The 12099-nt window shown below is 31.7% G+C and overlaps 1 protein-coding gene and 1 long non-coding RNA gene across 2 annotated transcripts; one reads left to right on the plus strand and one right to left on the minus strand.

Moving 5' to 3' along the window:
- Positions 1–2767: 2767 nt before the first annotated feature.
- LOC124454911 (ryncolin-2-like) lies at positions 2768–8878 on the minus strand. The gene is made up of 3 exons (XM_047005664.1): positions 8854–8878; positions 8390–8809; positions 2768–3197 (listed from the first exon to the last, which is right to left on the minus strand). Exons 1-3 carry the CDS (start codon positions 8876–8878, stop codon positions 2935–2937), a joined length of 708 nt encoding a protein of 235 aa, XP_046861620.1. The 3' UTR covers positions 2768–2934.
- A 198-nt stretch (positions 8879–9076) lies between these two features.
- Positions 9077–11185, plus strand: LOC124454413. The gene is made up of 3 exons (XR_006951443.1): positions 9077–9141; positions 9357–9449; positions 10984–11185. It is a non-coding gene; the product is annotated as an uncharacterized LOC124454413 (long non-coding RNA).
- Positions 11186–12099: the final 914 nt, after the last annotated feature.

Genomic DNA, 12099 nt, shown 5'->3' on the forward strand with positions numbered 1-12099 from the left:
CATAAAAGGCAAACATTTTAACAGTTAAAGGTACAGCCTATTTGATTTTGCAAGTTTTGATTTGGATTAACATTCCTATAAAGGCACGATGAAGGTTGGATTCTCAGGTTAGCAGTCCGATTGTTACGTGAGGAACGGAGTCGTATAGATTATACGTAAATAATAATTTTGTTTTATTCGATTTCTTTGCCGGGTCCTCACGATCTAGCTATTAAATGTATTCCAGGTTATCAGACATAATAAAGATACTTTAAGCGTTAGGTTTTCTCAGGTTAGCATGCGGTAACTGTGAGCTGTACTTACGGACTAAAATCCTTTGTGTCCAAAATGAATATCACGCGTCAAATTACGCGTCAATCAATAAATCATGCATAAATCACCTATACTAAATAATTATCTGTGCAATTTGTCAACGATCCAAATGTCTTCAAAATGTTTTAAAAGCAGGAAATTTGAAAATTTTATGAATTTCAATTGCACACAAAACAAAATGTTGAAATTTAATTATGTACAATTAACAAATACAAGACAAAATTTTGGAAATCAAATTTCAATCTACATTATCTTGAATGCTGACTGTCACTTCTTATCGATTTTAACTGAACTTTTTATACTCTTAAAATACAAAGTTCCCTTTATTTAAGGGTTTTATGTATACCTTTACAAAATAACACATTTTATTGGAGATGTTATAATTTGTATATAATATTCATATTCAGCTTTGCCTGACTGATTTCTTTTGCAAGCAATGTTAATTTGAGAAGAAATTAGTTTTACAGCTGAATATATATTATTCACCTTTCCACCTATTAATGTTCTCATGTCACCCTTTCTAGATGAAGTCTCATCAATACGTTCAATGTTTTAAATACATAGATCCCTGATCAATTAGTTGCATCCTTAGATTGTTCAAGTTGAGTAATTGATTTTCAGTTTGTGAATGCCTGTTTTTGGACCCTGTACCTGGTAATGTATCCTAAACACCATTTGATATTTTTAAAATACCATATCTTATAAGGAACATTCCACATCGAACAATGGTTGAAATGCGAACCACCACTTCATTATCTTTTTACAAATAATTTGCGTTACTTCACAAACATTTGTGTAAATGCATGGTCTTTTGCACTACGTTCTCTCGATGTGGATTTATTCAGAACAGAGGTTACCATTCAAAAATCTCTCATACGTTGTGCATCTCATTGTCTTACTAATTTGTACATAATGAGCACCTTTTACTGTGGACAAACGTTAAAGCAGCGTAACACTTTGCACGGATTTCTTTTAAGAATCAAATCATTATAAAATAATTCCCAGCTGTATTATTAACCGTAGGATCTCGCATTCAAAGTATTAATCTCACATACAACGTATTAGTCTCACAAACAACGTATTAATCTCACATACAACGTATTAGTCTCACATACAACGTATTAATCTCACATACAACGTATTAATCTCACATACAACGTATTAGTCTCACAAACAACGTATTAATCTCACATACAACGTATTAGTCTCACATACAACGTATTAATCTCACATACAACGTATTAATCTCACATACAACGTATTAGTCTCACAAACAACGTATTTAAAAACGTCAGAAAATATCTAGAGAAATGCGAACCTCAACTTAAATAGAAAATTTTACGCAAATATTACGTTAACTGCAAGATGGTAGTTTAAACAGTTCTTAAAAGAACTGAGGTACAAGCCTTTATCACCATTGCCCAGTGTTATTTGCACACGCCCCATGTGGAAATCAACTTGTATGTTGACAATGGTAATCGTGTTAAAATAAAATTATCTATCTAAACAAAACATGTTTTGCGAAATATATATTCTGTTTCTTCTATGAAATAAAATAATGAAAACGAATGAATTCAAAAATTTTATTAAAACCTAAACAGACAAACAGAGTTATTTGCATGCAGTTTAACTGGTGCATTATTGCACGTTGAATGGGCCTCTAACATGTACACTAACTTGTTTACATTTTTGCAGTAAATATTTTCTCAATTAATCCTTAGTAAATTTTATTTTAATAAGATTGCCTTGTCAGTATAATGGGATAATGTTATGGTCCTCCTGAAGGCTAAAGTTGAGCTGTAGTTAATTTGACTTCATCTGCTTGATTACTTCTCTTTTTTCAGGAATACGCCCTTTTTCGAATGGAATGCTTAAATCATTTCAGGCATTTTTCCGAGGAGAAACCTGGAGACAAGTTGCGTCATGATAATGGTAAAATCCATTGTGATGTTTAGGGTGAAGTACATTTTTTGGTGATTAGAAAGAATGTCATTCAGATGTAGCATGTATGTAAATTATCTCCACCAACACAATTGCTTGTTTGCGTCTTCATTCAAAGTCTTCTTGCATAACGGGGTTTCTTTTGATTTTCTAATTGCTAACAGTAATGGGCTTAAATGTAAGGTGTGTATAACTGCGTTCACTTGTGTGTGAATTTCTACTCAAATTTTCAAATGAATTATCTAGTGGTTTAACTCTATCTAAACAACAAGGAGTTAGATACACTGTGTTGTCAATAGGTTATGTGCAACCATCCTCTTTGGCGGGAACAAGATTGCTTCATGACAAACCAGATAATATATCAGATAGTCGCATGAAATGCATGACAAATCCAAGATGGCGTGAGAACGAGGCAAAAAACATTAAAATTTTTTGCAATTAACTTTCAGCGCAAACGTCAAAGAATCGTTAGAAAAGACGTCACTGCAAAACTATATCATTAAATATGCCATCATTTGGGGAAAAAAATTATTATTTTACCACAGCATTTTTCAACAATTTTTTCCACGCTGTTTTAAAAGAATGATGATGGTAAAGGTTCTATTGAAAGAATTATTATCAAATGTCAATATTATGCAAAGTTTCATAAGATGTATTCATGAAAGTTAAGAAAACACAATATTAAATATTCTTTGTCATTTTCATTTTCATCTCTGAAAACTTTAAGGATTTATAGTTTTTTTTCCAAGAATGCCAACTCACACTTCTCCCACCGTCGAATGCTGTACTATAGTAGTGCCCATTCAGATTGGAAGAATGACAATTATTATACCACCAAGCACCTTTCAGGACAGTGGCGCAGTTTCTTCCACTTTTGTCATTATCTGAATCTTTTGTTGAAAACGCCATGCCATTATGAATACGTAATGAATCTCCAGCAGTTCCTAAAAAAAGTAATTTTGCTCAGAAAAATTTTACGTCATTTAGCTGATGTTATTACAATTCTCCTTAAGAATTGCGGAAGTCCCAACCACAAACATGCACAATTATGTTGACTGGACAATATCGCTGGTATTATAGTTGTTGTTACTAATTTATTAAACCATTTATCCTTCTCGAAATCAAGTAAATCGCAAAAGTAAAAGTTGTCTACGAATTAATTAGCTACATGTCACGAAGGCTTTTTAACTTTCTTTCACCCCACCTTCATTGCCCTGAAGTTTTTTCTTTACCCAGTCTATTCACATTGATCTCAATTGTTACTTGGACTGATTCTTATTATATTATAGATTTTCAAAATTTGTTTGCTTTGGCCTGTTTCATACGTAGCGTTTTAAATAAGCCGAATGCATTTAAAACAACAGATAATTTGGAATTTTATCTCATTTTCTTTTGTCTTTAATGCGTTCGGTGCCAGAGCTAGAACAACGGGTCTGGGGCGAGCGCGGCGCCGCCATTTTCGTGACTACTTGCAAGTTAAACTTGTAATAAAATTGTGTGAAAATGGCTAAATGAGCAAAATAATAAAGAAATTCAGCCTAGTTTGATGGAAATTTTAAATATATCGGAAACCACAATCTAGCTTTTGGCGTTTTTGTGAATAATTACTGCAAACCAAACTCAATTTCGTGGATTTGAGCTACATTCGCTGTTGACTAGTTCGTGCTTTTAAACTAATTGTGACCATTGAGTTCTATAAGACCTGGAGGGGAAATGTCAACCAAATTACTATAAATTATTAGCGCGCGGCCGTGTGGTCAATAACATGGCGGATTTTGGTTTTCAAAGTCAGCGGAAAGACGCGGGCTCATAAAATAAAATTTTTTTCGCCCACCCGGATTTGACAACCACAGTTGCGATTATATAAATTATCAATGCCAAGCACAAAAACTTTAGAAATTTTATCTTTAGAACATGCTGCAAACTTGTTTGGTGTACGGATGCTGAAGTAATGTCAGAAAAGGAAACATTTCATGACACCGGTAAGCAACGTAAGATTGTTTACTATTTAAAGTGTTCTGTGTTTTGATTTAAGTCAATACTTGAAGTGTGATGGTATATATTTTGTGAATATTTTTACTCCTAGGTTATAATCTAAGTAATATTTATGCAGTCTTATTTGTTCTTTACTTAATCGCTTGCTAGACGAGGCAAAGCAACCAGTTCTTATCGCGATATGCATATCTTAAAACTCCTTGTTTCAACTGAGTTGAAATGGAGGATTTGTTCATGATGTTTTTCTGAAAATATGAAGCAAATATTAAGGAAAGAACTGTATTGAAATCAAATGCAGTGCAGGATTAATTAATGAACGATTTGGTACATGTCGTACAATAAAAATACCTGTATTAAACAGCAAACCTGGACAATTTGACAGATTATGGAAAATCATGATGATGGTGTGTAAAGGTTTGCTTTTTGCTAAAAGTTTTATAAATGCCATCTGGTGTTTCTGTAAATGAATTGTTTGTTATGCAGGGTAGTAAATAGGTTAGTACATCAAAATGAAGATAAAAACTACTTTGTTCAATAATGTGCCAAATTTTGCGCCTACCTTGAAATATTTGCTCAAGAAAAGCTTATGATGACATGCATGAAACATTAAATTTAGTACTGCATCATCTGACAAATCCATACGTTTTTCAGTTCCAGGTGATTAAAAATTCACATAAGATGCATTGGTTGCATTGAAGTTGAATGTGGAAGAAGCAAAAATTGATGGCAAAGAACTTTTTATGTCTTTTGAAGAATTAGGATATCATTTAAAAGAATAAAAGTAGCAATCCAGTAAAAGAAGCGACATCTGTCTTCAACATGAGACTTTTCCAATTATGTATAGTTACTTTGTACAAAATCCTATATTAGAAAAACTTGATTTTAAGTCATTCACTGATATTTTACCAAAAGACAAAAAGAAAAATTCAAAGGCATAATGTAAAATTCAATAGTTTTCAAGTTGTTTGAACCTAAAAAATTAGTATAGGTAACTGTAATTTGTAAGGACACAAGAGAAAAATTGCAAGAAGGTTAGCATTTTGAGAGTAAATAAGTTCTTCTTGACATACATTACACAAGGCCATAATATTATAAATAATGACTGTACAATAACAATTATACAACATGCTAAATGTCTTTACCTACATTATAATTATTTAAACAGGTTTGCCTTCATGCAGCAATAAGAAAAGTGTTATGTCAGAGAAACCAATGCACTTTAATTTTAAGAAATAGTACTTTCAATGGTAAATTAATGTAGTTCTGTTCAGTAGTAGATCCATGGTTGTCAATGACAATCCAGTTTCTAATATCTTAGCTCAAAACAGAACCAGCAACATGATTATAGACTTTCTGAATTTTGTTCTTTTGCTCTCCTAGTTCAAGATATTTTTCTCATAAGGTCTTAGTAGATTTATCAGAATATCATAATACTTTATAAGACACCCAGAATCAATCTTACCAAAAAAACTCAAAAAAATTACATACCTACTTACAATATATTTCCAGTCGATTAAGTTGTAGGGGTAAGTTAACTTTTTCTAACTCCTTTTTGGACATTCTAACTAAGATTTACCCATCTATTTAAGAAAGACAGTTGCACCAAGCTGTTAACAAACAGTCAAAAACACAAGTAATGCTAATGGGATTATGCATTAAAGCTTAACGACACATTTACAGTGTTAAGAATGCCGTTTGATACTTATTTCTAATATAGCTAAACATTATTTGACAAAATGTACGTTATTTTCCAGTAGATTTACCTCATTTAAATGTGTATGTCTATTTCACAAAAACTTGAAGCATTATTTTCAACATTTTATGCTTACGGTATTGCGGTTGTTTTCGCTGGTTGTCATTAATATAAGCAGAAATAGAAATCCAGATTCGGGAGGGAGCGAATGTTAAAAAATTAAAAATTGAGCTGTTATAATTTATTTTCACTAATATATGTATTTTGACTTAAACTGTGCCTACCATTGAATAGGTGTTATCCATAGTTGTACAAAGTTTTGTTTTGAAGCACTGTAGTAATGAAATTTTGCTTAGCTAGTACATATTTTGCAATGTAGTCCACGCATAAAAATTTAATGCAGACAGATTACAAAGGTTTTTTGCTGGAAAATTATAAATATAAAATATTTGTTAGATGCAGTAGCTCTTATATTCTATTAATTTAATGTGAAGTTGTTGATTTCTTTATTGCTTGTGAAACTGTGATTATAGTTAAAGTTTAACTCCAATGCAAAGCGGTATAGGCTTCTATTTGGTGAAGCATTTGTTGAAAAGGAAATTATGTTTGTGTATTATAAAACAATTCTGCTGTTGAAGAACAGTCTTGTTTGCTACAAATGTTACTGTTTGCACAGACTTTGACATTGTATATGAGTCTAATCTAATTTTTAATCTAGCTTAAAAAATTAATAAGTTGAGTAATGACAAAACTTCTGCATGTTTTTCCAAATTATAAAGACCAAAGACCACACCAAATCATTCATTATATGAAGACCAGAAAAAATCATTGATAACCAAATCGAACATGCTCTGGTTTAAAGTACAGTCAGAATATATATTTTATTACCAGTAATGTATTTTACCCAGCTGTTTCAGTAAATATTTTATTTATGATTACTGATACTATACTTTCAAAAGATTTCCTAAAGATGCAAAATACAATATTCAGAAAAAATCATTGATAACCAAATCGAACATGCTCTGGTTTAAAGTACAGTCAGAATATATATTTTATTACCAGTAATGTATTTTACCCAGCTGTTTCAGTAAATATTTTATTTATGATTACTGATACTATACTTTCAAAGGATTTCCTAAAGATGCAAAATACAATATTCGAAAGTATATTATTTTAGCATATTGGATCAGCAATTATTATCTCTTGAAGTGGTTAAGAACTTGTAAATTAGAGTCATTTCTGAACATAATGATAAGTCATAATCTTTCTATAAAGCACAGGCTTTGTATGTTGGAAAACTATTGAATCGTTAGCATTAGGACAAATATTTCCAATGATTTTTTACTCGAAAACAATCTTCGTAAAGAAACCTTTAGGTCAAGGTCAGTTAGACACAATGGCCACTACGCACAATCCAATCTATCGTAAAGCCATTTCTTTCTTTTTTCCCGATTCCATGAATCTGGCGATATATAGTTACATGTTTTAGCTATCAAATAATCAATTACTGTAACCATACTTCCAAAATATCAAAATATTTTCTCAAAATACAAAGAAACTTGTAATAATCGCCATATAAACACTAGTTGAAATTTCAAAATTAGGAACGAAAATGCGGAAATTAATCATGTGATCGATATTATCCAGTCAACGTTTGCAAACCAGAGAACAATACATGTCCCAACTCTTACAAATAGAGGGCTCTGTTCGGTGCATGTAAAGTTTGACTTATGAAACAGACCTTACTTGATGGCCTACCTGGAAACTTTCCGACGCTCAATTGATATATTTGTGTTTCATGCTTATAAATGTGAATTGTCCGTGTAAACTTAAATAAATTTTTGTTATGTTTAGGTTGTTGCTAAGTTCATAAAAAACTTTTACATGCAAGAACAAGTTATAATGTATACATCATTTAGGCATTGAAACTTGCATTTACAATTATTTACTAGAGCTTACTTTAATGCTTGCATTTTATAAAAAAGATTTCAGTCAATGATCATTAGACAATGGTATTCACAGTATAGATTCTTTCTTATGTACCAAATAATTTAGTCGTGTTTATTGACTACATGTTGTTCAGGTGCTAGGTTATCATTACGTAATTTACAAAGCTGCAGTTGAATTTGCATTTCATGTTAATGATAAGTTAATCACAATTATTACATGTCACAATCAATCTTTGCAACAGAATCGTTCGCAAATTGGAACGACTTTTTAGTTTACGTTTGTTTGTTGTATTTTTTCGGTAAGTTTTTAAGCTCAAAATTAATTATATTTTTATTGATAAACAAGGCTTTAGTTCGAAACCAACCGTTACTATCCGTTTTTTTCAAAACTTGCAGAATCCCCCATCGCAAACTGCAATCACTCAAATCATTCCAACATTTTGCATATGTCAAACTCACGATTAGAAATTTTCCCGTTTATATTTACGTATTGACTCACCAGAATATGCTCCACGACTTAGTTGATATTTTTTACTTTCATTCTTTACAGCAAAATAATCATATTCAGCATATGCTTTGTTTCCTGACCAGTCTCCCAGGTCAACACGAAGTTTATTTCTCTTGGCTGATGTTAGTCGGTATATTTTATCCAATCCAAGCCAGAATTCAGAAGTAAGATTACCAAATCCTTGTTTATAGTCTTTCCAACCGCGATAGAAGTTTACACTTCCATCTTCACGACGTTGAAACACAGTCCAACCTCCACCAGATGACGTCATATCACAGAAGACACTGAATCTGCCCTGGCCATCTGGATCAATTACATAAACTCCGTTCTTTTTTTCACCTTTTCTGTAAAGATCTGCACAGTTTTGTTCCTGAAAAAAAGTTTTATTAAAAAAGCTATTGCATTGTACGTCTTATGGGTTTTGTAACTTATTAAACCTATAAGCAAATTGTTACACAGCTTTCCTGTGCATACATCCATTGTGCTAAATAACTATTTTGTACATTTTATAATTAAATGTTAAAACAAATTAGCAATAAAATTGACTCAAGATCATTACAATTGCTTTCTTATCTTTGAAATCAAGAGAATTTCAGTAACTTAAAAGATCAATTTATTTTATACTGATTCTGTGACCTGTGGCGTGTTTGATTTATTGTAGAAAACAAATATATCTTCTGATATTTTCAGTTATCGTTCGGCTGTCTGTACGTACATGATGCAGAGCATGCCTAAATAGAAAGGTTGGTAATAATGCCTTGTTATGATGATAAATGAATTGAACGTCTCTTACCGCAAACTTTCATTATAAGAACACAAAACCTGTTTAAAATGGTCAAATTGAGTAGAAACAAAATCGCACTTAAACATTTCGGAAATTTACATTTTATATTTGAAATTCACCAATGCATAGTTTCCATGCATAAATCAGTTAATATTATTATTAAACATTATTTAGGATGCTACAGGCGTGGAAAAGTTATCTAATGAACTACCGTTCCGATTTAAAGACAATATGTTTTATTTAATTAAAGCCCAAATTTTCATTTAGGTAATGTTATCATATTTTTAATATAAATGATTGACAATTAAGCAGACAAATTGAATGATATTAACTGATTCTAAACATCAACTGATGTTTTTATTGATGAAGACTTTGCGAGCATTTCAGTGATCATTAATATATATCTCTTAATAAAGGAATAACACAAATCTTTTCATGTGCAAGATTCTTCAACACTCCTTACTATCTTCGCTAAAATAGAAATTTAATTTTTGTTAAACTGACAAACAAAAAACCATTTCATTGCCAATATAAATGTAATGAGTACATAGTTTTCCACCAGCTATATTTTCAAAATGCTGTAGGTATTTTATATTACAATAAATGAAAAATGCAAGAAAGGGTAATATTTATCATGCATTGCTTTAATCCAATATGCTTTAATCAATGCAGTACTAAAGAAAGCTTAAAAATAAAAGTATGACCGCAGGATATTATGGGGGTTTCCAAAAAGATGATTTCGAAAACGAACACTTGATCAGGCTAACAAAAAACTGAGCAAAATTTCTTATTGAAAGAATTTTAAGTCAGATTTAATATAGTTTTCCAGAAGACTTACCTAGAGAAAATTGGCGTGAATTATCAATTATATAAAGTTAACGCAAAATGCCCACTTAAGAAACATTTTCCAATCAACTAGCTAATTTCTTTACTATTACCGTCGGTAGTTGAGTTTGATAAAAAGTCCATTTTCCTTCTGAGGCAACTTTCAGTAAATTGCTGTCTGTTATCTTGTTAGTAATTTGGCAGTTTATCTCATGTTCTTTTGCATCAAATAAGAAATTGAAGCCAACACATAGATTCTGTTGATGACATTTCGTGAAACATTCAATGTGATTGGGAACAGCATGAGTTGAAATGATATCTTTCGGTGAAAGAATCTCACCTTAAAATAGAGAACAAAACAGAATACATTACAATAGGTGTAAATTTTGCACAAAGATAACAAAGTCCCTTTTTTAGTCAGTATATACATAATAAAATTAAAATTTACAAAACTCAATGAGACAGGAAGCAAAAGAAAGTCCTCAATTATCTTCGTTCCTTAAAAGCAACCAATCATCATTTATAATTAAACGTAAACGCAAACATTTCTGTACGTATATTATATAGACGTGGTGATACAATGGTAGCTACGATTATGCCCTAAATTTGCCAAATTGTATTTTGCGTTTGAATTGTCATCAGTAGATTTTTTTAGTAATTTTTATGACAACTATCATATAAACATGCAAAAGAAACTTATTTCGTTCATAACATGCTATTCACACAGCAAAAATATTAAGACTTTTTTTGCCTTAATTCATAAATGAGATATGAATATGTTCTTAACGTCTAGCGCAGGGGCGGATTGAAACTACGTCACATTCAGCACGCGACGTAGTTAAATTCTTCACAGCAGCGGAAAAAATTAATCAAATTTTAAATGCCCCTAGTTAAAAATAAAAACAATTTGCCGCGTCTGGATCGAAGGCCGTTTTGTCGAAAGGACTAAGAGCATTTTTCTATTCGTCTTTTGCAGGTTCGAGTCTCGTCTCGGTATGGTGTAGTTTGTTTCGTTGTGTAAATAATGATCATGAATTCTTTATCCGAAAATTAATTAAATTTTTTCTGTCCTCACAACGAAAGCATTAGAAAAATAAACATATTGTCAGTGTTAGGGATAGTATTATGAGAAAATTGTGCAACAACGTGCATTCACTGAGCAATGTTATTGTTTCCAAGACCTGGATTAAGATTGGGATTAAGGGATCAAGTGGCTAAAATAAATTATATTTCACTTGCGGGAGAAATACCCATAGCTAACCCGCACAGAGTCAGCACGCCTTAAATTGTGCTGAATTTGGAGACTAAAATCTGTCTCTTGATTGGTTTATTGCCGTTGTGCTGACTAACGAGCCGCCGTTTTTGCTGAAATGTTCCAGCGGTGTTGTGCGAAATTCAGCACAGATTGAGATTGTTGATAGCTGAGGTTTTATCTTTGAGCTTCAAAACCAACGATTTTAATGAGAAGCATGGCATCTTTCACTGATCGAGTCGAAGATGCTTTTACGAGGAAAGATGAGACTTTTATGGCTCAACTCTACGGAGAGATGTTGGATTGCCTGAAAGTCAACAGCATTGTTACCAACGATAATTTGTTGGATCGTCTCGGTGTTGATATTTTCCGAAATATCAATGCCGAATTTTACATACCGCAGAGTGCCAAGACAAAGAACACAAATTTGGTTGCCTTAAGGTTAGAAAACTTATGACATGTTATGCATGCATGCTTACACAAGAATATATAAGCAAATATAAATTGACTTGATGTGATGCCCGATGGATTTGTCATTTGTGGTTTATTTATGTGATTCAAAACAAAACAAATTTTCGAATTTCGATCATATTTAAAACGTTTCTATTGATTTATTTCTTGATGTGTTTAATAGTATACTTAAGATAAGATATACAAAAATGAACTGAAGCATAATATTTGAAATTTACATAACATTATTTCAGATCTGCTACAAATGGCAACTGCCTCTATAGTTCATTGTCAATTCTGCTTGTTGGTGACAACTCTGTGGTGACTATTTTGAGGCTCATGACCTCTATAGAATTATTTTTATATGCTGATTATTATGTGAAACATCCA

This window comes from Xenia sp. Carnegie-2017, unplaced genomic scaffold (assembly GCF_021976095.1).
Source record: "Xenia sp. Carnegie-2017 unplaced genomic scaffold, XeniaSp_v1 HiC_scaffold_3, whole genome shotgun sequence".
In the NCBI taxonomy this organism is placed as follows: Eukaryota; Metazoa; Cnidaria; class Anthozoa; order Malacalcyonacea; family Xeniidae; genus Xenia; species Xenia sp. Carnegie-2017.

Bases quoted from the DNA above. Each gene is read 5' to 3' on its own strand.
- LOC124454911 (XM_047005664.1), bottom strand. From the start codon at position 8,878: ATGGATGTATGCACAGGAAAGCTGT. The intron at 8,810-8,853 runs GTAACAATTTGC...AAAACCCATAAG, and splicing joins TGTATGCACAGGAAAGCTGT to ACGTACAATGCAATAGCTTT. The intron at 3,198-8,389 runs GTGAGTCAATAC...TACTTTTTTTAG, and splicing joins AAGTCGTGGAGCATATTCTG to GAACTGCTGGAGATTCATTA.